Genomic DNA, 24185 nt, shown 5'->3' on the forward strand with positions numbered 1-24185 from the left:
GCTGAGCCTTGTAAGAGTTGTAGTTGCTTAAAGAATGAGGCCTAAAAGGTCACTTCTTTCATGGCTAAGTGATTAATAAGACTTTTATTGCCTTTGCTCAATACTTCAGCTCAGAGGCTCCTGTGCTCATGGAATGATGAGGCCAGGCCCCGGGGTTTCTTAGTGGTTAACCAAGGGCAGAGCTGGAGCTATTCCCTGGGCATCCTGGGCAGGGGCTCTGGTTGCTTGCCCCTGCCCCAGGTCAGTGGTGGCTCCTCGAGGTCAGTATGTTCTGTTTCTATTTTGGTACAAATCACAATGGAGCCTTCTCTTAAAACTTGGTCTATCAAGGAGCACATCTGACTGAGCAGCAAGTTTTAACGGCCTGTCCAGGGAGTCCAGCAGGACATTTTCCTTGGGAACGTTTTCATTTGCAGCGTCCTTTGGAAGTAGGCAGTTCCTATGCAGGGGCCAGGAGAGCCAAGGCCCTTAGAGACCCTAGAACCTGACTTGGGTCTCAGAGTGCCCCCAGAGTCCTCTCATGTTTCTCTGTGAGTGACCGTTGGCCAGCTTTCCAGCAGTGGGGTCAGCCTTGGGGACCCTGGATGACCCTGGCCAGCTTGAATGAGAGCCCCTGGGGCTGGGCCCACGTCCTGTCACAGTGAGGAAGGAATTCACAGGCCCACCCTGGCCTGGCCTAGTGGCCTGTAGCTGCCCTGAGATGGCCTTCCAGCACAGGGAGTGGCACCAGGCTGGTGTAGGCAAGACAGCGGCTCCTTCTCAGGTCCTGGGCTAACAGAGCAGAGGGTACCTTTCCCAGGCAGCAAGAAGGGCAGCCTGGTTCCCAACTCTGTGCCCCACTGTCAGTCATGTCTGGCCCCTCCCTGCCCCAGGCACATGAGCACACTGCCAGTCAGAGCTGTGGCAGGCACCAGGCCAGGGCACCTGCTCGTCCTCACGGGGAGTGGCTGAGCTGTGCAGAGGAGGCTGTGTGCTCCAGTGTCGTGTGCTCTGTGCCCGAGTCTAGGCTGGAGAAGCTGATCACACTCCCACGGCAGCTACGGCAGCTCCTCTGAGCCTCACAGGCACTTAACACATTGCTAATAAGACGAGACGGTGACGAAAAGAGACTCAGAGTGTGAATGACACCATGCTGCATGCCATAAATACACAAATGACATTGCACTAGTAAAATGGTCAATCAAGAAAAGAATATCAAGGAAAAAATCCACCTAAATCCTACCCTTAGAGTGACTATTACCACCAATGGGGTCTATCTTCCTTCAAACTTTTTATTCCTCTAAAAATAGATTTTTAAGGGCTGGGAATACACGTTGGTGGTAGAACTCTGGTCTTGCATGCACTAATCCCTGGATTCCATCTCTAGCACTGAAAAACGAAATTAAGATGAAAACAGAGTTTGAAAAATCAAAACAAAATATTTTTACCTTCCAGCATAACCAATATGGAACTGCAGTTGAGCACAGCTGAGCCAATGTCTTGTTCAGCAGTCGATGGATTTCACAGGGTTGAACCTAATTCATACTCTATATCACCCTCTTCCCTCTTCATTAGGGTAAACTCTCAGAAAACACTTCTGATGTGCTCATATTACCCCACTCATTGTCAGTTCAAAAATCCTGCATTTGAACTTATTAAGTATAATTCCCAATTTTTGTTACTTTAAATAATACTTGGCTGATCATACAGATAAGTAGTCGTGTGTGTGAGTGTGTGTGCGCTCACGTGCGCGTGTGGAATATGTTTCCTCTGGGCTGTAAACATTTGATCTCTGTTACCCAATTGTTTTGAGAAGGTTGTTGAAATTCAGCTTATTCTCCCAGCAGCGATGTTTGAGGTTCCTGGAGAACGTGTTTGGCCATACTGAATACTAAGGGATGTAAATATTTACCATGTGTCCTTTTAAAAACCACTCTCTTCTTCCTTCCTTCCTGCTTCCTCTAGGCTTCGGTGGCCTGCGTCCCCTTCTCAATGGACACTGGGCTCTGGCTGTTGGCTCAGGCTTTGGGGTGGACGCCTCACTCATAGCAGTTGAATCAGCTCTAATGACAGAGCTGCCCCCTTGGGCTTGTGACCTGCCCACTGCAGCCTCTAGATGGGATTTTAACTGTCCCTAATGTGAAAGTAATCCTCAAAAGCAAATGAAGTGGACTGAGTACATTATGGAATAAGAGTGAAATTTTACCTATTAAAACAGGAAAAAATGCTGAAATTAGTAAAATTTGGCCATTCCTGCTGAAGGCCCCTCTGCCCACGTCTGCATTTACCTGAAGTTCACCTGGGCTCACGGGGCTTTCGGCATGCTGACCCCTCCAAGGGCACCTGTATCCAAGAAGGGATGGGAGTCCTACGCAGGATGCTGTTTGCCCATCCTGGTCATACAGATCTCTGTCAGTGTGAGCATGTTCTCTGAGTCACCCACCTAGTGGGGTCTACTCGGGCCACCTGCTCCTCTATGCCGGACTGCTCTTGGCAGAGCTGAGGCAGTGACCAGGGGCCCACCTTCTAGGACGAGGCAGGGCTTGGCCCCTTGCCCCAAGCCTGGTCCCTTTATCCTGGGGCAGTCACCTTTAATCACTGGGACACTATAGCCAGAAAGAGAAGACCCAGCAACATGCTCCAGAAAATGGGGTACAGAGCGCTGGCATTAAAAGACAAGGCTCTGTTCCCAGTCTGAGTGTGCAGGTGGAGTCCAGGGGTGGGCTGAGAGGCTGGACAGTGACAGAGCAGGACGCCCTCCTGCCTGCACCCCCGGGTGCCTGGACCCAGATGCTCCTGGGCTCAGGCCTGAGGGAGACTGGAGAACCCACTTCTGTGTGGCTGGGTGTCACTTCCACCTGCCCCCAGTGGTCTCGGTGACACTCCAGAACCCCACGCACATTCCAGGAGGAAGGACTGCTGCATCCCTGGCTGAGGGTTATGGCCAATTCCCTGAGAGCCGGGCACAAGAAGGGACAGGAGAGACAAGTGCCGGAAAGGGAAGAAGGCCCCAGCCATGGTCAAGGGCCCAGCATGAGCTGGCAGAGGCTCAGGGGAGGGGACCGTCAATGACCAGGGACCGGGGCTCTCTTGGCAGCTGCAAGGAGAGGCCACTGCACACAAGGCAAGAAGGGGCACCGTCTGTGCCTCTTTCCCTTCTGTCTTTAACACATCACAACTCATGTCACATGGGCGCCTCCCTCCTTTGTTCACCTCAATAGGCTCTGAAGGCAACAATGTCACCGCTCAAGTGCTGTCCCCACTGGGGCACAAGCTGGGGGAAAGGGCCAGCCCTGGAGGGGCCAGAGCCTGGACCAGAGATAAGCACCCTTGAGACTGGTCACTTCTTCTGCAGGACATTCACGCCTGGACAAGGAAACACGACCTTGACCTTGGCCAACAGTTGACGTCCCAGTTTCACTATCACCGTTTTAATATGCCAAGGAAGTGAGAGACCAAATGTGTGTGTCTTGCTTATCAAACTTGGTGAGGGACAATGTCTGAAGTAACTGGGTCTATATCTAGGGTGGAAATCAGCCCTGTTCCCCATGACCTGGCTGCACAGCCGCTGCTCCCCCTAGGACATGCACGGGGGCCAGTGTAGACAGACGGATGGCACATGCTTCTGTGCATGCACAGGAACGATGGTGTCCCCAGGGCTGGCCTTAGGTGGGAGCCAGGTGCCCAGTGACAGTGAGGGGGGCCCTGGGCTGCCTCTGCAGGGGTCTCCTTGGCTGGGGAGACCAATACACTCTCCAGTACACAACCCGTGACACTCACCCTCTCCTCTGGCCATTAGGATCGCTGGCCCTTGTTGATCCAAGGATTGAAACATACTCGACAGGCTTTTTAGGTGAGAAGACTGAAAGCCCAGTGCTTGCCGTGGAGGCTGTTCCCCTGATGAGGCCTGACTGCGTCCTCACCCCGAGATGACTGGCTGGCACCGGGCGCTGACAGGACCTCTGTCTTCACACGTTTCAGCCTTCTCTGAACTCTCCCGGCCACTTTACTTAAATGGAATCCATTTGTCTTGAAGCTGAATTGTCCCCAGGAGCAACGCAAAATCCTTTTACCCCTTTCTGGAGAGGCTTTGCTGGCGCTCGGTGGAGGCAGAGCAAATTTCTCTGGCTGTCTTCTGCGTGGTCTCCACCGAGTGAGGTTTCTTTATGCACCAAACCTCAGTCACCTTCCAGTGGGTGTGACAGAGGCTCTGCTCATCCGTCCCCAGTGGGGGTGCCAGGCAGCCATCACTGGGGCATGACAGGGCTCGTTCCCTGCAGAGTCCCCGGCCTGCCGTGAGTGCTCAGGGGAACATGAGGAGAACGCCACAGTAGCTGGTACTCTGGATGCAGGCTGCTCAGCATGCCCTGTGCCCCTGGGCATCCAGGCCTGTCTGCTGCGGTGCCAGTCCCCTCTTGGAGGTCCTTTAGTTCCCCCATCTGCCTTCTCCTACACCAGGGCTTCCTGATATCATGCAGCCTTGAATTATTTTCTCTGAATTCTCAGCACCCAGCACAGGACCGAGGCAGAGTTTATCCTAAGCCCATGTTTCTGAAAATGAATCGTTTTTAAATGACTCAGGCAGCCTTCCCTTGCTATCTCTGCTGAGTCCCATGCAGCAACCCTGGATGTGGTTCCTATCACAGCTCGCTGGGACAGAGGTGCCAAGGCTTCCTGCAGGAATGACTGGCTTGGGGCTCAGGCAGGCACATTTCAGCTAAGCCTGGAGCCCTGTGCAGAGCTGCAGAGCATGGGGCTGGCAAAGCAGACTCAGGAGCACACGTCAGGCATGCAGAAGCCAACAGAGGACTCCCAGGGCTGACGCTGGAGCAGTGTGAGCAGCAAGATGTGTGCAGTGGAATTGGATCATGAGAGTACGCGCTGCATACCATGTGTCCTCACAGATGAAAGAAACAGCTGAATAAATGAGTGAATGTGGAAGAATCCAAATCACTTATGTAGCCACTGCCCTCGGTTAGCAGAGCTTGCTAAGTGTGGGCTGAAGTGTCCACCTCCGTCAGGGTGCAGTGGGCAAAGGGCAGAGTAACCTGGAGGTGGAGACACGGACACACCTCAGCAAGGTGGTTGGGTCCAGGCCCCAGTGCTGAGAGCTGGGCATGGTGGGGACCCCTGATGTCATGCATTACACATGACACAATAGCCCTGTGGACTTCTTCCCAAACCCATAGCCCCAGATGATCCCAACCCCGGGGGATCTTGCATCACACCTGTCAGCACCCCAAACAGCAAGGCCATCAAAACCCAGGGAGTCTGAGAAAGTCCCCAGGTGTAGAGGAGCCTCTGGAGACCTGAGAGTAAATGTCAGGAGGGGTCCTGAGAAGAAAAGAGAAAGTCCTGCAGGAACCGCAGGATGAGTGGCTTTGTTAACAGTGGTGGGAGGGTGACGGCATGAGAAGCCTGGCCCACTGGCAGAGTTGGGGGCAGGGGAGCCTCCCGAAAGGTTCTAGCAAATTTTCAGTAATGCTAAAACTACTATGAAATGAAATACGTTGCTTTTAACAATAACCCACCTAAAAGATGCTTGATGTTGATTAAAATACCAACCAAAGTTCTGCTAACCCAGCCTGTTTGCAAGACATAGCCCTCTATGTGACCTGCAGGTTCTGAGAACGTTTGCAAATATCCTCTCTGCTCTCAAGACTTGGCAGCAGTGCTTTCTCCATGGAGACCGGGGCCTGCAGACCAGGGCTGAGCCCTGGAGACTCCCAAGGAAGGAACAGTGTCACGAGTCTAGAAATTAAATTTCCTAATGTTCTAAGCATTGATTTTCTCGAAATGTTCACACGCTTTCATACAATGCCGCGTCGCTGATCTGTTGTACTCCCATGTTGCATTTTTTTTAACCATTGATCATTTCAGCGCAACCCCAGCTCAGAATCTGATGCTAATACCAACTCCATTGAATGTCTTTCTCCAGGTGTCAGCGTTTTCTACTTGGGAGAAAGAATTGCACAAAATTGTGTTTGACCCGCGCTATCTCCTGCTAAACTCTGAGGAGCGGAAACAGGTACGGTGGCGTCCAGCAGGAAGACCACTGCAGACACAGTGCTAGGCGGCGGCTCTGGGCTTGTCATTGCTGGTGGACAGCTGCCCTCTGACTGCCCGTGCCGCGGGGAGGGGAGCGTGTGGTGCGTGCTGGAGCTTCGAGCTTGTGAACAGGGGTCAGCGGTGCAGGGGGGTCTCTGCTGGGAATCCTTCTTACCTGACCGTTCAGACTTGACCAGAGGTAAACATGCAAACTGGGAGACGTAAGACATGTTCCAGTGACTGTACTCAGTGTGTAAAGGCACCGGGCATGTAAGGTGCCATGTGAGTGACTGGGAGAGGTCCAGGGCACACTCCTGGAATAAGCAAAGGGTAGGTGTTCTGGAAAGCAGGTCCCAGGACAGCAGGGCTGGCTTGGAGACAGGAGTCTGGAAGCTCTTTTAAAGACAGACTGGCCAGGGCTCTGTTTGTGGTGAGGTCACTGAGCCTTCTGTTTCCCGGCTGACCAGGCAAATGGGAGAGGACACTGAGATGACTGGGCCTTGGGAGGGGTGTGTCATAGCCAGGGGGAGAGTTAGGGAACCACGGCCTTAGCTGGACCTGTGGGGTCCATGGGGCCTGCTGGAAGGCCCAGCTTTCTCCACCTGAGTCCTCACGTGAGGCCACGTCCTCCCTCTCACTATACCCCGGGCATGAGTCACCTAGAGCCAAGACTGACCGCAGAGGAGCCTTGGGGTCATCCCAGAGAAGAAGGTCCATTGCCGGGGGCCATGGGCTCTCCTCCGGGGTTCTCAGGTGGCAGTGTGGTCAAGACCCAGGGGGAGCGTGGAGACTGCCTTTCTATTGCCAGTTCAGTCATCAGCTCATGAAGTCCCTGTGAGCAGATGCCGGAGACAATGGCAGGGAGCAGCCCAGGCAGAGTCTCAGCCGGTTGCCACCCCTGGAGCCATCCAGGAGCAGACACAGGTGGCCTTGGAAGTGGGAGGCTCCTGAGATGGCCACAGTCCTCAGGAACCGGGAACTGATTACCTTTAGCAGAGTTTCAATTTTGAGAAAGAAGCATCATTAACCACACGAGAGGTGTGAGCCATGGCTCCGGAGAACCCTGCCACTGAGGGAGCTGGGTGTGGGAAACCACAGAGTTTAATGGCTGACACCGTCTCACCCCTTTGCTGCATCATGAGATGGGAAGGTTCGAGCGCCCGCCACAGCGGCACAGAGCAGGGAGCCTGTGTCCACGTGGCAGCCGCGCCCTGCACCCGGGAAGCCACCAGCGGCTGGACTCTGACCGCCACCTGCAGGGCGGCTCCTGCTGCCGTCCGTTGCAGTCCTTTCTCTAAGTCACAGATATTTCTAGCGGCCACCCCTCTCTCAAGAGGAAGTTGAAGAAGGAGACCTCCCACCCCCAAGAGAAGGGCCAGCAGAGAAGAGGCCCCTTGAACACTCCGGCGGGATGCTCGAGCTGCGTCTCCAGGGAGGACCTGAGGCAGGGCCTGGCCACTGCAGCTGGAGCAGGTTCAGGAGCAGGGCCGCCACTGCCCTGGATGCTAGAGACAGCTGTCCTGTGCGCCACTGGCAGGGAGCGGAGGGCTGCATGTGGGCAGGCCAGGCAGAGGCGCAGACAGCCTGAGGGCCGTGCCTTCCCACGCCGACTGGTGGGGAGTCCTGCCCTCGTCCGTGGCCTGCAGACAGATCCAGTGGGAACGTCAGCCCACACCTGGAGTCATTATTGGGGGAAACCTTCAGATGTCCCTGTGGAGTCTCCCAGAGGAAGCTGTGGTCCCCAGAAGGCCCAGTGAAGAGAAGGCAGCCACCATCAGGACAGACTGCAGCCTCGGGGGCCACGTCGGCTCAGGGGCTGCAGCTGCGCCGGCACAGAAGCTCCGCAGCTTGTGTGAGCAGGGCACCAAGCTGGACTGGGAAAAGAGACAGTGTTTGGGCCTCATGCAAAAAGCAGAGCCCTATTGACAAATAAATAGTGCAAGCGAGGTGTGCTGAGGACCTGCGTCCCCAGTGCCTCCATGGGGAGGCCAAGGCTCTGCAGCGAATGATGCCACCCTCGCTCCACCTGGGGCTGCAGAGGAGGAGAGAGAGTGAGCCTAAACAGAGAACAGGGCCAGAGAGTGCAAATTGGGCGTGTTTCCATGGCAACGAGTACTGTTTGGCTTCATCACAGCAGAGCTCACAGTAACAAGATAATGGCCAACGTTATCTCTTTTAAAAAGTCGTGCCCCACTTTGGAAAAAAATGGTATGATTGTTAGGAGGAAAAAATCCTGCTATATTAAATTATAGCATCATAAATAAAGCAACTGAGAAAAAGGAGAGACAAGAGAGAAAAATCTGATTAGATGGATAAATGGTTCCAGGCAGAGAGGTGCAGGTATTCCACGGGAGCTCTGACCCCACAGCCAGCCAGCCTTTCTACCCAGATTTAAAATTAATAGAGCAAAACTCTGGCTAATGAGGGAGCCACATGCTTTTATTTGGATAATAACCTTGCATTCACCTCTTTTATTAGTTTAAATTATAAGATGACTAGACTCCATACCTTATTATTTGCCTTAAAAGTGGAATCAGCCAGTCAGATTCTTAAATAGACAGGCACCTGCTCTAAGGCTCAGCCATAAGCACTGCTGCATCCTCGGGTGGTAAGTAACACTTTGTGTTTATGATCCCATAAATGTTTGCCATTAAAGAGGGACCTGAAACAGGAAGACAAGGTCAAAGAGGGCCAGGGCCAGCTGGCTCCTGCCGGTTCCCACCTCCACCCACAGCCAGCTGCTGCTGCTGATGGAGACCTGCAGCCGCCCTGCACTTGGGTGCGACCCCCAGGCCTGCATGGGTTGGTACAGATGTGGCACCACGAGTGGGCTTTTTACTGATGCTTTATTTATATTTGCATAAGAATTTAAATTACCTCCAGTCTATTTTTTTAATATTCTTGAGGTTTTGTTAGCATTAGGAATGAAATGACTTTGTCCCCTCCCTGCCAACTTCATAGTCTGTGACGATTTTTCAGATGTTAGAACGATGAGCAATCTTCTTCTAATAAAAAGCATGAGGCTTCTATGGACCGTGGCAGAGAAGTTTCATCATTTTATGTGGCTCTGGTTTCTGAGAGGAAGATCCTGGAGTCTCGGGGGGATTTCCCTGCAGACGGGACAGAGTAGGTTTCCTTGGTCACATCTGAACACCTTTCTGGCCCAGCAGGGGTCCTTGTGCTCATCCCAGCCTGGACGCCCCCTGCCCTCCTCAAGCCAGAGTGCTGGCAGCCCCCGCTGCAGGGTGGGGTTCTCAGAACTGGAGGTTGGGAATCCTCTGTTCACAAGTTAATGTCATTTTTGGAGACTCGAAGGCCAATGACCTTGCCTTAGGAGGAGACTAGAGAAAGCTCAGTACCCAGGTGTCACTGTGCCCATCGGTGATGGGAACCTTGACAGGCCAGGGACTGCTCAGAAGCTACTCAGGGTCCAGACGAGAAGCACACCCTGAGGGGCTCAGAGAGGGCCACCCCGCAGCTCCTGGGACTCTGGCTGCAGGCCACGGTGTGGCCCAGAGGTGGGCCCTGTGTGTGGACAAGCACGGGGCCTCGGGGTGGGGTCCACTCTGTGGACTAATTGGTGCCCTTGAGAGCGCAGCAGAAGGGCCACGGCTCACAGACCGGGCCACGAGGAGCGGGGTGGCTCACCCAGGGGTTCCACTTCTCCTGTGTAATTCCATAAGGCTTTTGTCTGTGTGTTTCAAGATATTTGAACAGTTTGTCAAGACGAGAATAAAAGAAGAATACAAGGAAAAAAAAAGTAAATTGCTGCTAGCCAAAGAAGAGTTCAAAAAGCTCCTGGAGGAATCTAAAGTGTCACCCAGGTATGGCGGGGGAAGCACTCGGGGTGTTTTCCGGGGGCCAGCAGGTTGTCAGCGGTCACAGGAGGCCTTGAGATTCTCCCTGTCGAGTCAGGTGACCTAACATGCCAGGGACCATGGGACCGTTCCTCCCTCTGGGAAGGAAAGTGGCTTTCCTATCACACCGTGGTGTGACCCTCCCGGGTCTGTCAACCCTCTGTCACCACCTGTGTCCTCCCCACACATATGAAGGTCCCAGACCTGGGCTGCCCACAGCAGTCCCCAGACCCAGGCCGACAGGGCACAGCAGCTCCCAACCACCCTTCCTCAGTCTGACCATTCAGCAGAGTCATGTGAGGGTCAACTGAAGGCCACCAGGGCGAGTGACCTGTGTTGACTTGGTCACCAAGGCTGCCTAAGATAACAAGGAGGGCAAAGAAAGCCGTAAGAGAGGGTGGCAGCAACAGAGGTGCTCCTCAGCTTAGTTCTTTAAAGTCACCTGAACTGAGTCATCTTTTAAAAAAGTGGACATGTGCTCCTTTTAGAACCATGAAATAAGGCATTTATAAGTATAAACATGATGGGTTTGATGCATTTTATTTTAGATCAGCATGGCATTGGTCCTTTCAGTGGAGATGTAGGCTTCCACGTTTGGTGTGTGACCCTCGTGGTCCACGGCTGGGTGGCCAAGTTAGTGTAGCTCACGCAACCTGGTAAAGCGTCTTACCTTCCAGATGGGGAGCTGCCTTCCAAATGGGGAGAAATTGAGCACAAATTATCCCCATCACAGAACGCTCATCTAGAAAAGCCTGGAGCCTGGGTTTCCCGTGGCCCCGCAGCTGTGAGAAGTGGGTTCTAGACTCGTCTCCGTCCTCATGAGTGGCTGAGGGAGGGGAGAGGAGGGAGGTGGCCCTGACGCCCATGCAGCTCCTGGCCTGGCCCAGCCAGTAGGCAGGTGCTGGACCTTCATCTGCTTCTGCATCCTCATGGGAATGGGGGTGACCACACCGACCTCAGAGACCCCCAGAGGATGGCATGTGGTGCTGCAGGGCCCACCAATGCTGGGCAGCAGATGCTCAGGACACAGCAGGTGCCACAGGAACAGCCCTGCTGCTGTCCTCACTAGAGATGGTCAGCAAATGTTAGCCACAAGCCAGCACATGAGCCCCTGGGGCTGCTGCACAGTGAGAGAGGGGACCACACACAGCACACACAGCATACACTCACACACACCACACACACCATGGACCACACACACCACACACACCATGGTCCACACACACGCCTTTAAAATGTGCACTTGGCATATATTACTGTTTTGACTTTAAAATCCATGTTTTGACTTTAAAAGCAGCCAAGTCCTCAGCGTCCCCAAAGCCCTTCCGGGGTCTCCTCTCCCTGTCTGCAGCTGGGTCACAGCCATCCCAGTGACACACACACACAGGTGGCTGTGCTCTAGAAAGCCAGGCAACCGAGCCCAGGCCTCGGGGGCAGCATCTGGAGCTCTGTCTCATCCTGTGGTCATCCAGGCTGATCCCCGTGGCCCACCTCAGGTCGCTCCTGAGAAGCTGTGGGAATGGCTGTCTCAGGGACAGTCCCGGGCACTCCAGGTCAGCCGAGCCAGGTGCACCTCTTGGGCAGCAGGATTGATGCCTGGCCCTACAGCCCCACCTCCTGCAGTGGCCAACAGGCAAGAGGCCTTGTTTACCAGAGACCCTGTTTACAGAGGTGCATTGCAGACCCAGATGGCCTCACAAGCTTGGTGACAGCTTGGGAGATCTGCAGAAAGCCAGCGCTGTCCCTCAGCACAGCCCAAGATCACAGAGCTGGAATTCCCCATCCTCTTCAGGGCCTCTTCCTTGCAGGAATGTCAGTAGGTCTGAGTGGGAGTGGCCCCTGTGCAGGCCTCCTGGGCATCCCTCAGTCCCTGTGCAGGCCTCCCGGGCATGCCTGACCCCTGTGCAGGCCTCCTGGGCATGCCTGTCCCCTTTGTAGGCCTCCTGAGAATGCCTGACCCCTGTGCAGGCCTCCTGGGCATGCCTCGACCCTGTGCAGGCCTCCTGGGCAGGCCTTAGCCCCTGTGCAGGCCTCCTGGGCATGCCTGACCCCTGTGCAGGCCTCCTGGGCATGCCTCGACCCTGTGCAGGCCTCCTGGGCATGCCTGACCCCTGTGCAGGCCTCCTGGGCATGCCTGACCCCTGTGCAGGCCTCCTGGGCATGCCTGTCCCCTTTGTAGGCCTCCTGAGAATGCATGACCCCTGTGCAGGCCTCCTGGGCATGCCTCGACCCTGTGCAGGCCTCCTGGGCATGCCTCGACCCTGTGCAGGCCTCCTGGGCAGGACTTAGCCCCTGTGCAGGCCTCCTGGGCATGCCTTGACCCTGTGCAGGCCTCCTGGGCATGCCTGACCCCTGTGCAGGCCTCCTGGGCATGTTTCAACCCTGTGCAGGCCTCCTGGGCATGTCCTGACCCTGTGCAGGCTCCTGGGCATGCCTGTCCCCAGCAGACAGGCAGAGGAGTGGCTGACTGTACAATGGCAGCCCTCACCTGTCAGGTGCAGGAAGTGGAGAAGCACAAGAGCATGCTAGTTTTGTGGCCCACAATTGTTAACCATTAGAGGACGAAGGAGAGAGAGGAAGGGGTAAAGGGGAGCCCCCAGGAAGAGGAAAACGGGAAGGAAGGAGGCCTCGGGGCCTGGCAGCTGCCGAGGAGGGCGCGGGCTCCTCTGGGTGCCTGGTGAGGCCAGGTGTGAGCAGCGTGGCAGTGGTCCTGCCGGGTGTGAGAAGCTGTGCAGTTGCAGCTACATTTCATACAGTCGTTAAACGCCTGCAGGAAACGTGAAATCTTCTGCAGAGAGAAAGGAGGACATGGCGAGAAACCCTTGACAGGGACTGAGCTGATCTCCACGTGCCCTGGGCACTTCCCCAGGAGCCCCACCTGGTGAGGGCCCTGGCGGCCGGCGGGTTGAGGCCTGTCTGTGGCTGGGAGGAGGACAGTGGCTCATGCAGCCCACCAGAGCCTCAGCCCTCTGCTGTCACTGTCCCCCACTTCAAGTTCAAGCTGACAGGACAGACCCACGGCCCACACACGTCCCCCTCGCCACCCATGAGCCTGGCCTCGCTGGCCCAGGCTGGCCTCCTTACGTTTCCACCAAAGGACTCGGTGCCTAGCAGGTGGGTTACCCCTGACCTTGGGTGCTCTGCCCCAGCGTGCTGCACACTCAGCGTGTCCAGTGGGGGGATCACAGAGCTCCACTGCAGGGTCAAGGTCCAACCCACTGCCCATTAAGGTGGAACAAGATCTCAATTGTGACCAGGGCCAGGGGGAGTGGGTCCCAGCTACTGGGGCCTCTAGAGAGGGCATGTCCCACAGAAGGCATGCTGGCCCTGGATTCTAATGAGGTGTGGGCAGAAGAAAAGAGGGAAGGGAGTGCAGAGGGAACAGCATATGCCAAGTCCAGCGGCAGGTAGGAGCGTGGCAGGAGCAGCGGGGAGAAGACTCTAGGGGGTGCAGAGTGATGGGAGTGTCGGGACGGCCTGGAGCCATGTCTGCAGGGGTGATGCCCAGCCTGGGCAGCAGGTGCAGGAGGCCAGTGCTTCCCTGTCAGCCTGTTGGTTTGCAGCACCCTGTCCCTTGGGGGCTTTCTCTGTCTCAAGTCAGGCTGCCTGTCCTTGTCATGGTCAGGGGAACCAAGGTTTGCTCTCAGGGAAGACTTCTCAGAGCTCCTTCTTGCTGAGCACAGTGGTGCTTGCCTATAATCCCAGCAACTCGGAGAGAAGCAGACCAGAAACCCTCACCCAAAAGGCTCTGCCATGACGTAGCTTCTCCTCTTCTCAGATCAGCAGGATGTCTGCAGAGGTCATTGAGGTCGGTAGTTCCTCTTTCTTGTAAATGCCTTGTTTGTGCACAAAAGGTGTGACAGGGTTAGGGTCCGTAAGCTTGTTGTACAAAAGATACTATCTCTCTTTTCTTGGTAAAGACTTATAAAACGTCTGGTCTAAAAGCACTTTCTGAGAACTCAAAGAGAGAAAAAAATGTTACTTTTATATAGACTCCTCCTACATGGAAACTCCAAGCCCCCACCCCTCCATGCTGGGTATAAAGTTTAAACAATTTCTAGACTCATGGTCCAGAGAATGTTTTAGAGTGTCCAGTAGCACTGTGGACTGGCTGCAGCCAATAAACCTGCTCCCTGAAATCCCTCAGGTATCCAGTTCCTTCTGTGCTGCTTCAGGAGGCTGAGGCAGGGGGATGGGAAGTTTGAGTCTAGCCTCAGCCACTTAGTTAGCAAGGTCCTAAGGACTTGGCGAGACCCTGTCTCAAAATATAATATAAAAAATGAGCTGGGATGTGTCTCAGTGGTTAAGCCACCCTGGATTGAATCCCCATTCCAAAAAAATAAAAAGAGAACTCTTTCTTTTTCAGGACCACATTTAAGGAGTTTGCTGAGAAGTATGGTCGGGATCAGAGGTTTCGACTTGTTCAGAAAAGAAAGGATCAGGAGCATTTTTTCAACCAATTTATACTTATCCTTAAGAAACGGGACAAAGAAAACAGACTAAGGCTACGGAAAATGAGATGAGTCTGTGGAAAATTCAGTAAGACCACGGGCAGCTTAGAGCGTGGTGAGGGGCCAGGCATGGAGCACGGCCGGCGGGGACCTCCGCGGGCCTCCACGTGGTGGGGGGCTGAGGCCTGGGGGCTTCTTCTCAGAGGATTACTGTTTCATATTGAAGCTCTCTTTTGTACAACATTCCGAGTTTGACGCATTTCTAATTGCCATGATACTGTTGATTCCTTAATTGTTTTAATTATGCAAATAAATTACTTGTAATATACACAAATTATAAGCCCACTGCAGGTTTGTAATGAGGAGAAACCATCTATAATAATCTTGGGGTGTTTTCTTCATGGAAAAGATCACCTGGAACTTTCCAGGCACCTTTGCAAGTTGCTCCGCCCTGTGGGGTCTCTGTGTGGCAGGAAGTCCCCTCGCTCCAGCGCACCTTGGCCTCTGTCTCGTTTCTGAGTAGTAGAATAGGGTCTCATCGCTCATCATAGTGACAAGAGAACATTCCACACGTGGACCCCGCACCACCTGCGGTGGCCACAGGTGACTGCCCATTCTTCCCTGAGGGGCGTCCCGGCCAGAGGCAACGAGCCATGCTGGCCTTCCGTCAGAGGTCCTACGACAGAGAATTATTTTGTACAAAATCATCATATTAATATTTGAGTTATTTTTATCGTATGCCCAGAGTTTGCATGAGATTTTTCTCATCATCTTTGTATAAAAATTTTAAATTTTTTTTAATCAATAAATATTTTAAGCCAGTGTGTCTTTGTGGCAGAGATTTCTATCATAAGCAGTAAAATCGTATGGACTGGAGACGCAGGTCTCAGAAGACTGGGGTGGGAACCATGACTCGCGGGAGGTGAGGGCCCTGGACCCTGGCAGGCCCTCCAGCCCTGGGCGGGGCAAAGATGGCGAGAGGGCTCTTCACGTCTGCAGGTCAGTGATTGCCTGAAGGCTGATGGCCTTTCTGTTGGCCCTCAGGGAGCAGTGAGGGCCTCCTTGCCTCCTGCTCCTCAGTAGCACGAGAGCATTTCTGCCCCGTGTACCAGAATGTCGCTGGGACCTTCCTGGGACATGCCCTGGCCTTCACAGCTGAGTGGTTGGTGTGTCACTGCCGATGTCAGCGACTCCAGCTGGCCTGGGCCTGGGCTTCGGTTCAGGGCCCCGAGCGAGCTTGCCCAGGCCACGGCTCAGGCAGCATGGCAGGACCAGACTTCCAAGGACCCAGTGCCAGTTCAGGACCAGTCGGGTCCAAGTGGGAGCTAGAAACTGCCCGTCACCCCAACAGGGACCTTCCTGATGGGGAGAGGTGTGACCCTCCTGGTGAAGGAGCCGGGGCTGGTGAGCTCAGGCAACCGTGGGCAATGCAGGACAGACAGACAGACAGGGCTCAGCGAGCCCAGGAGAGAGGGCCCCGGCCTGACCAAGCTGAGCAGCTGCCCTGCTGGAGAGGGCACAGGCTTGGCCCAGCCATTCTGGGCTGCGAGTCTGCTGGTGCCTGGTGGGAGGGCCACCTCGTGGGGCACTCCAGTGGGTGCACCCGGCCCAGGCAGGGTGGCCAGGTGCTGCAGGGGTTGGGTGGGAGGAGCTGCTGGGCCCCTGGGTTTGCATGGAGGTGAGGCCCTCTCCCACCCACCAGGGAGAGGTGCCCCTTGAGGGCCTGCTGGCAAGCCCATGCCCTGGCAGGGGCCACTGACCTGACCACAGAGCAACCGGCCGCAACCTGATTGGCCATGTTGAGCTGGAGCTCATCCACCAGCCTCACGTGGGGCTTGCTCCGAGGCTTTCACAGGGAGGGAAAGGCCTGGACCAGGTGCCCTGGGCAGCTCTTGCATCCCCTGGGGCTGCTCCCGGTGTGTGGCCTCTGCCTGGGGTTGGGCTCCCTGGCACCTCCCAACAGAGGAGGGGTGTGCAGGTGGATCACAATGAACCTCTCTAGTGCTGCTCCATCAAGAGTGGCCTGCATCTGTAGAGAAGTCTGTGCAGGGAACCGAAGCTGTAGAGGACGGCAGTTCTGTGGACTGTGTCCTCCTGGCTGTGAAAGGCCCTGAGGTGTGGGCGGGGCTTGACGAGGCGAGTGTGAGACCTGAAGGTCAGTGGTGAAGGGCTGCTTTCCATTGCTAAAACAAAATACCTGAGGCCGGGCAATCTTTGCAGTGAAGAGATTTATTTAGCTCATGGTTCTGGAAGTCTGAGAGCTTTGGTGAAGGCTTCATGGCAGATGGCATCACAGTGGCAGAAGAGAAAGGGACAAGGAGCAGTGACATGGTGAGGCAGGAGGTCAGAGGGTGAGGAGAGGTCTGTCATGCCTCTTAGAGGAACCAGTCAGCAGGTTCTACCTGGGTCCCCATGTGAACTGCACTAATCCTATTTGTGGACAGGCCCTCAATGACTTATTGCAATCAATTGGATGATGAATGTCCCCAAGGTCCCCTGGGTTAAAGGCACGGTCCCCAGTCCAAGGCACTTTGGGGAGGCAAGGGAAGCTAGGTCACTGGGAGGGAACTTTGAGGGGGATGTTGGGTCCCCGCCCTCTGATGTCTCTTTTCTTGCTGGCTGTCATGAGGTGAAGTCGCCTCCTCTGCCACATGCCCCTGCCATGAAGTGCCACCTTGCCCCAGGACCAAAAGTAACCGGCCAACCAACAGGGACTGAAACTGCAAACTCTGAGCCCAACCAACCTTTCCTCTTTTGGCATGTGTTTACATTGGGTATTCCGTCACAGTGGTGGAACCCGCCCAGCACACCTGGACCTCGCCTCTCAGGGACCTCCCAGCAGAGACCAGGCTCCCAGCAAGTGCAGCCGGTGGGGACCACTCAGCCGCATCCAGCCAGAGCAGTGGGATGGCGCAGGGTGTGGAGAAGCTCGTGTCCCTGCAGTGAGGGGTCAAATGCGGGGTGCACATGGAGAGTGGTCCTAGTGCCTTGGCCGGTGTCTTTCCCTGGATTCCTTGAGTGTAGCTTACTGACCAACACCAAAGCCACCCTGGTGTCGAGGGTGCAGGGATACCTGAGCTGGACAGCAGTGCTCACCAAGGCTGGCAAGGCTGTGGCCACTGGGCACCCTCTGCAGGCCAGTCATGTGGGATCCTCTCTTGTCGGTGGGACAGCCTGTTCTCCTAACTAAGTACCCCTCAAGTGCTGGACCTGCTTCTCCCATCTCCACAGTCTCCACAATGGAGGTGGAATGACCCCTCTGTTGCCATGTTTCTCAGCAGGGTCTTCTTCAACCAAGGACTTTATTTAGGAGGACGTCGTGCAGCGATGAGCTCGTGACCAGGGATATCCCCATCACCCTCCTCCCAGATGCAGCCGGCTCCGGGGTCTGGCAGGGCCTGAGAAGCCTGAACCCAGGAGGCAGGGTGCTGTCCCGGGGTCATGGCACAGGCCTTAGGCCAGTGCCCACATGAGCAGCTGACCCCCTGGAGTCATGGTGCGTGGCCCTGGTCACCAGGGAGTACAGAGACATGGCCCTCTCGTTTGTGATTAAGCCCTCCCTCCCACAGCCCGGGGCTCGGGGACACCTTGGTTCCCTTGAGGTCTGGGATTGCTTCCTGGCCCCTCAGGCGCCTCCTGTCCTGAAGCACTGGGTGGAGCACGTGGCTGCTGCGCTGCCTGGACACGGCCTGCCAGCTGGCTCATAGGGAGGACGCGTCTGGTCTGGGCTTGCCAGGCTCTGTGGGCAGGGCTCTGGGGCTTAGCGCTGGCCAACAGGAAGCTCACGGACTCCTAGAGTCAGAGGTAGGGAGACCTAGAGGACGGGTCACTGCTCTGCAGGGCGGGGGAGTGGCGAGGAGCTTCGGGCCGCTGGCTGGAGCTGAGATCTCTGGCACAGCATCTGAGTCTCTCCCTGGCTCTGGAAGAGGGAGCCGGGGGTGACATTTCTACGGCCTTCTTCGTTGCCCCTGCTCCCCACCCATCCCCATGACTTCTCAGGGTCCTGTGGATGGCTGGGCTGTTGGAGCTGACCTCACCTTAGAGTGACTTGGCCAGGGTCCCAGGGACCCCAGGGTGTGTCTTCCAGGGAGGAGGCCATGCCACAGTGCCGTTTGTCTCCCAGTCCCTCTCCCAGCACTTCCTACCTGCTGGGGCTATGGAGTCACCACACATGGACTCTGTGGCTTTCCCGTGGCCTGGCAATGAGGGAGCGGCAGGCAGGGGGTGGACAGTGGTTCCCACAGAGGAGAGGGTGTTGGTCGCAGCATGGAACCCGCTGGTCACCATCATCAGCATTACGGTCATCACCCTCGATGGTGGCCACCAATGCCATACTGCACACAGCCACGCCCAGGCTGGCATGGGCAGCTGCATGTGGGGATCCTGTGACTCCCAGGACCCACAGCGCCGGGCCTGCAGGAAGCCGCCAGAGTATGTTTTTATGCACAAAATCACAATTATGGTTCCGAGTATTTAAAGCTATAAAAGGAGCTGACAGGAAGTCCCTGTATTTCCATCTCCATCTCCATGATGCCTGTCTGTGAATCCACCGACATGCTGAGATGGAAGGCGAGCTTGGGTACAAACACAGAAGCCCTCGCCTGGAAGCCAAGCTTTCAACACGTGATGCGGGTGTCTGAGGGTGAGGTGTCAATCACGTCCTCTTCAGGGCTGCAGATGGGATCACACATTTTGACTTCTGTACATACACAGGCATTGTAGAAAGACAACAGACCACTTAGTAGAACTCAAAGTTACGATTTTCTTAAATTTTTGCACACTATGTCATCTTAACTGCCGCTGGTGTAATGAGGATGTACTCAGCAGTGATCTCCAAGCTGGTAAAGAATAAATAATAATGAATCATAAATATCTTCCCGAGAGTCAATCAGCTAGGACCACACCCAGGCACAGGGCCACCGAGTGTTGGAGGGGGATGGCCATGCTGTCCTTGACACTGCGTCCCAACCTCCCTTCACACTGTCTCAGTTGGAAGCCCCAGGATGTGGCCTGGGCTGGGTCCCGCCTGTGACCTGGACCTCCCAGTGGCCTGTGGCTTTGTCTCACTGACCCTGACCTTATTTCTGCCCTTCCCCTGGACTCAGCTGCTCTCACATCTGCACTGGGCCTCTGTGGGGGCTCCCGCCCATGGTACCCCCTCTTCACGTTCAGCTGTGCTGCCAGCGCTGTCCCATCCCAGGCACCTGGAGCTTCCCACACAGCACAGGTGCCCCTTGGGGAACACAAACCTCAGCTCAGGGTCCAGAGAGGACACAGGCCCTGGGTGGGCCCTATGCCTTGAGTGACGGCCGCAAGAGTGGGCCGGGGAGACAGCCACAGCACTCTGGGACAGGCACCCCAGCAGGTCCACTCCGGCCGTCTCTGGCCAAGCGCTTCTCTCCTCCTCGCTGCTTGGGGCCCCACTCTTAACCGTCCTGGTGTGGCTTCATCGTGTGATCTGCTCCAGAAATTCATCAACATAAGGGAAACTCGCTCAATTGCATTTTCTGAACACTGAGACTCTGCTCTGCTTTCCTTTGCCCATCAGGTGAGGAAGGTGGGACCCGTCAAGGCTCCTGGTGGCTCAGCAGGTGCTGCCGGGACCCTGTGTGGAGTTTGCCCGGAGGCCGGTGCTCGCAGCCACTGGGCTCCCCTTGCACAGTAGGCAGGGCCCGCTGCCCACCTGGGAGAGCCCGCCCATGACTGGGTGGTGTGGACGGACGATGGCCCTGGGCGGAGAGGGATTCGACACTGCCCAGGACAGCAGAGCCTGAGGCAAGCAGTTTCCCCGGGTGCTGAGTCTCCCCTCCTGTGATGGGAGCCCCCTGCTTCCTCTGTTTCCCAGCATCACACTGGGAAGAGCCACACGTGGGTGTGGGATGGGGAAGCCGGGCCCAGGTGGTCCTCCAGGACGCCGGGGCTCTGCCCAGGGGCAGGCCAGGCAGAGCTGAAGTCACCCTATGTGCCACCTGCACATGTGGCTCTGCTCCTCTGGCCTGGTCTGATGGGGGGTCTGCTCCCCTGAACCTTCTCCACAGTGGGGGATGGGTACCGAGCTGCATGGCGTGCCAGGCCAGGCCCTGCTCCTCACTCAGGGCACCTCCCTTGGGGCTGCCACCCTGTGAGGAGGCCCAGCTGACTGTCTGGCTGCCTGTCAGCTCCCGTCTCCAGGACAAGTGGCATCAATAGGTGAGCAAGGGAGCGAGCCGTGGAGGATTCCAGCCCAGCCTTTGAGAGACGCCAGCTGACAGCCAGGGCAGCAGACGTCCACCTTGTCCCGTCACAGCCATGAGCAGACCAAGAGCTGCTGCTGCCGTAAGCCATTGCGTCTCAGGGGAATTTGGTGTGCCCCCTCTGTGACTGAAGCCCACCCTGTTTCAAATGACGGTGGCCCTTGATCTGTGAAAACTCAGAAACTAACCTTAGTGGATGATTCAGCAAGAGAGCTCCTCCAGCAGCCTGGGCTGGGCACCTTGCCCCTGCTTCACGGGGTCTCTCAGCTGTCCTCTGCCCTCTCTACCCAGAAGACCCTGGGCTTTAGGAGACAGGCACCCGCCACAGCCACCTGATCCAAAGTCTTACACTCAGCGGGCCCTCCCAGACCAGGGCCACACGTGGGTGGCACGTGGGTGGCAGGGGTACATCAGGGCTGCATCTCTTTCCCATGGGGATGGCCTTTCACACAGCCCTTGGTCCCCGGGGCCAGGTAGCCTGTTGAGAGCTCTGTTGGATTTTCCCTGTCCACCCCCATCCTTCCACTAGCTGGGCACTCTCAACCCTGAGCACTGGGGGTTAAGCCAAAGATGAGACTGGGCTGAGACGGACACTCTCTAAGCCAGCTCCTTCTCCCTTCGCCCCAGCCGCCAGGCCACTGCCCGCACACATTAAGAGATCCTGCTGCATCCTTGCCCCAGGACTTCCACAGCCACTGTTCTTTGACACCAAAGGGGCAAAAGGGACACTTTCAGGAATGGTTGTGGTCAGGAGTTTTCTCTGGGCTCCTGGAATTGGGGGAGAAGCAGAGGGAGCTTTGGGGGTGAGGTGGGGGTTCCCCTTGGCACACAGCAATGCCATTTTTCCATCCACCACAGCTCTCGGGAGCTGAGGCTGGCTTGATCTGCAAAGTCCAAGTTGGCTCCAGCGTGGCAACAGGACTCCCTCTGTACAGCTCAGTCCTCGGTGTGCAGGCGTCCCCGCTGCTCCCGTGTGGGACAGGGTTCTGGCCAGGACCCACAGACAGTCCCTGAGGACACCAGCTCCCATTCCTGATGGTCCAAACACCCTCCCTGGGAGCTTGGGGCTCCCCTTCTTGAGAGAGCTGCACCCAGGTGGTGAGGCCTCACACGAGCCCTCAGTGCCCCACGCACCGCCAGCCAGTGCTCAGCTCCCCACAGTCAGTGCCCCTCCACCTGGGCAGCTCTCAGAAGGCTCCCTTCTGAGGGGAGGCTGAGGCAGGAAGATTGCCAGTTTAAAGCCAGCCCCATTTAGTAAGGCCCTAAATAACTCAGCAAGACCCTGTCTCTAAATAAAAAAATATATATATTAAAAAGAAAATGGCTTGGGGTGTGGTTTAGTGGTTAAGCACCCCTGGGTTCAATCCCTGGTACTAAAAAAAAAAAAGAAATAGATTCCCTCCCGGGGTGCCCCTGTCCAGAGGTCCAGCATACTCAGTGGGCCCAGCTGCCTTGCTCACCTGGTGGGGATGTCCCAGACTGTAGGCTCCAGCTAGTGTCCTGGCTAAACCCAGCCCATCTGGGGACAGGTGGCTGGGACTCTCATGAACATGTAACTTTGCCATTTGCTGTTATTATATCTTGGGCAGAGCTGGGAGGGAGGGAGCAGGAACAGCCCTGGTGCCCTGGTGCTCCACGGTGGCCAGGGACACTTGTGTCCACTTCATGGACACTCATGGAGGCCAAGAGACTTGGACCCCATACCCTGGACTCCTGAGCACCATCTGCACAACAGCCTCATGCTGTCTCTTCCTGTGGCAGGGCTGCTGGGCAGGTGTCCTTGTGTGGAAGCCCATGTGGGGCCAGATGACCGGTGAATACTCCGTGAGTCTACAGGCTACAGGACATTCGCTGAAGGTCACGGGGGAGGAAAAGTCTTAACAGTGCCCCTGCCACCTCCTTAACACCCCTGTGCCCAAATCCCTCCTCTGCCAATGCAAACCCGGACTCCTCCAGAGCTCCTGTCTGCTGGGAGGGCTGGGAGCAGAGTGCTGGCCCAGGCCCCGGCTCGGTTCATGTGGCACACAGCAGCTTCCATCCTGGCGTGTTGCACGTAAGGCCATGTCCCTGCTGCTGGGGCACAGCGGTGTCCCCCACCATTCCTGCCCACTAAGCAGGTCCCTGCTCACCCCGGCGTGGTCAATGCCGGGTACAGACGGGCCCGCAGTGCCCACGCAGAAGGCTCTCTTGTTTTATGGCTCGTGTCTTTTGATTTCCCCTGCGTTTTGTGACCTGCCACGTTTCCTGGCAGGTATTTGTGTTAAGAGTGAAGATCACTGGACCCAGCATATGTCATTCCTGCACCTGCTTCCATAGCCATCCCTCTTCTATCACAGAGTGGCCTGTCCACGCTCACCCATCCCAACAAGCAGGGATTGTGTAAGGAACAGGCCGAGTTGGGATTTAAGTTGGCCAGTTGGAGCAAGAAGATGTTCTACGTGGAACTTTCCAATATTGGAAGCCTTCTTGGGTTATCAAAAACAGATATCCCTGGGCTGGGGATATCAAGCGGTAGCGAGCTCGCCTGGCATTCGTGTGGCCCGGGTTCGATCCTCAGCACCACATACAAATAAAGACGTTGTGTCCATCGAAAACTAAAAATAAATATTAAAAAAAATTCTCTCTCTCTCTCTTTAAAAAAAAAAACCAAAACAGATACCCCTGGGGGTTGTGTGCTCTGGAGAGCGGGGCCTGGGGTCAAGCTGTCCTGACATGGTACCATTTACCCTGGGTTGAGCCAGCAGAGGCAAGCTAGGTCCCACTGATGTGGATACAGGTATATATGTGGGGCTGGTGCCTGGGTGTGTGTGCACACCTGTGAATGTGTGTGTGTGAACACCCAAGGGTCCAAAATAGTTTGACTCTGTGTTATGGTTTACATGTGAGGTGTCCCCCAAAACCCCTGTGTGAGCCAGTGAAGAAGGTTCAGATGGGGTTATGAGAGGCTTGATGTAAGCAGTGGGTCGCTGGGTGGTGACTGCTGGCTGGTGGGGTGTGGTGGAGGAGGCGGTCCCTGGGGTCTGCCTTCGGGGTATGTATTTTGTCCCTGGTGAGTCTCTCTTCCTGTTGCCCGGTGCTGAGCTGCTGTCCCCCTCCACCCCTCCACCTGACGGTGTGCCTCCCCTCAGACCCAGAGCAATGGAGTCAGCTGCCTGTGGGCTGAGACCTCTGAAACCAGGGACGCCAAACACAGTTTCCTCCTCTCAAATAGCGCCTGTCGGGTCTGTTGGTCACAGGGTGAACCAGCAGCTAACACGCCCTGCCGTCTCCCACCTCTCTCGAAGGTTCAGGGGCCCTCCCCCCAGATGGACACAGCTCACAAAGGGAACACGGAGGCATCCGCGTCTCGGCCTCGGGCAGCGCTGCCCGGAGCTGTCGGATCCACGAACTCCTTTCGATGGAGGCCTCCCCTGGGACCGCCCTTGGCCCGTGTGCGATCATTGTTGGAGAGAGAAACTCTACCAGAGCAGATAGAAGTCGAGGAAATGAAAACAAACAGGAAGCTCCTTCCCGAGAGAGAGCAAATTACCTCTCCATACTTTCTGAGAGTTTGGCATCGGCTTCGGCCGGGAACTCACTTGATTCATCTGCACGTCCATCCAAGACAGATCTCTCCA

At 55.9% G+C, this 24185-nt stretch overlaps 1 protein-coding gene across 1 annotated transcript in view; it reads left to right on the plus strand.

Moving 5' to 3' along the window:
* Tcerg1l (transcription elongation regulator 1 like) overlaps nucleotides 1–14407 on the plus strand; it is a 168709-nt gene extending 154302 nt beyond the window's left edge. The window contains exons 10-12 of the mRNA XM_027929871.2: nucleotides 5918–6007; nucleotides 9733–9851; nucleotides 14251–14407. Coding sequence (XP_027785672.2) covers nucleotides 5918–6007; nucleotides 9733–9851; nucleotides 14251–14407 — 366 coding nt within the window. The remainder of the gene's footprint in view (nucleotides 1–5917; nucleotides 6008–9732; nucleotides 9852–14250) is intronic.
* The last annotated feature ends 9778 nt before the right edge of the window (nucleotides 14408–24185 follow it).

This window comes from Marmota flaviventris, chromosome 4, assembly GCF_047511675.1.
Source record: "Marmota flaviventris isolate mMarFla1 chromosome 4, mMarFla1.hap1, whole genome shotgun sequence".
Taxonomy (NCBI): Eukaryota; Metazoa; Chordata; class Mammalia; order Rodentia; family Sciuridae; genus Marmota; species Marmota flaviventris.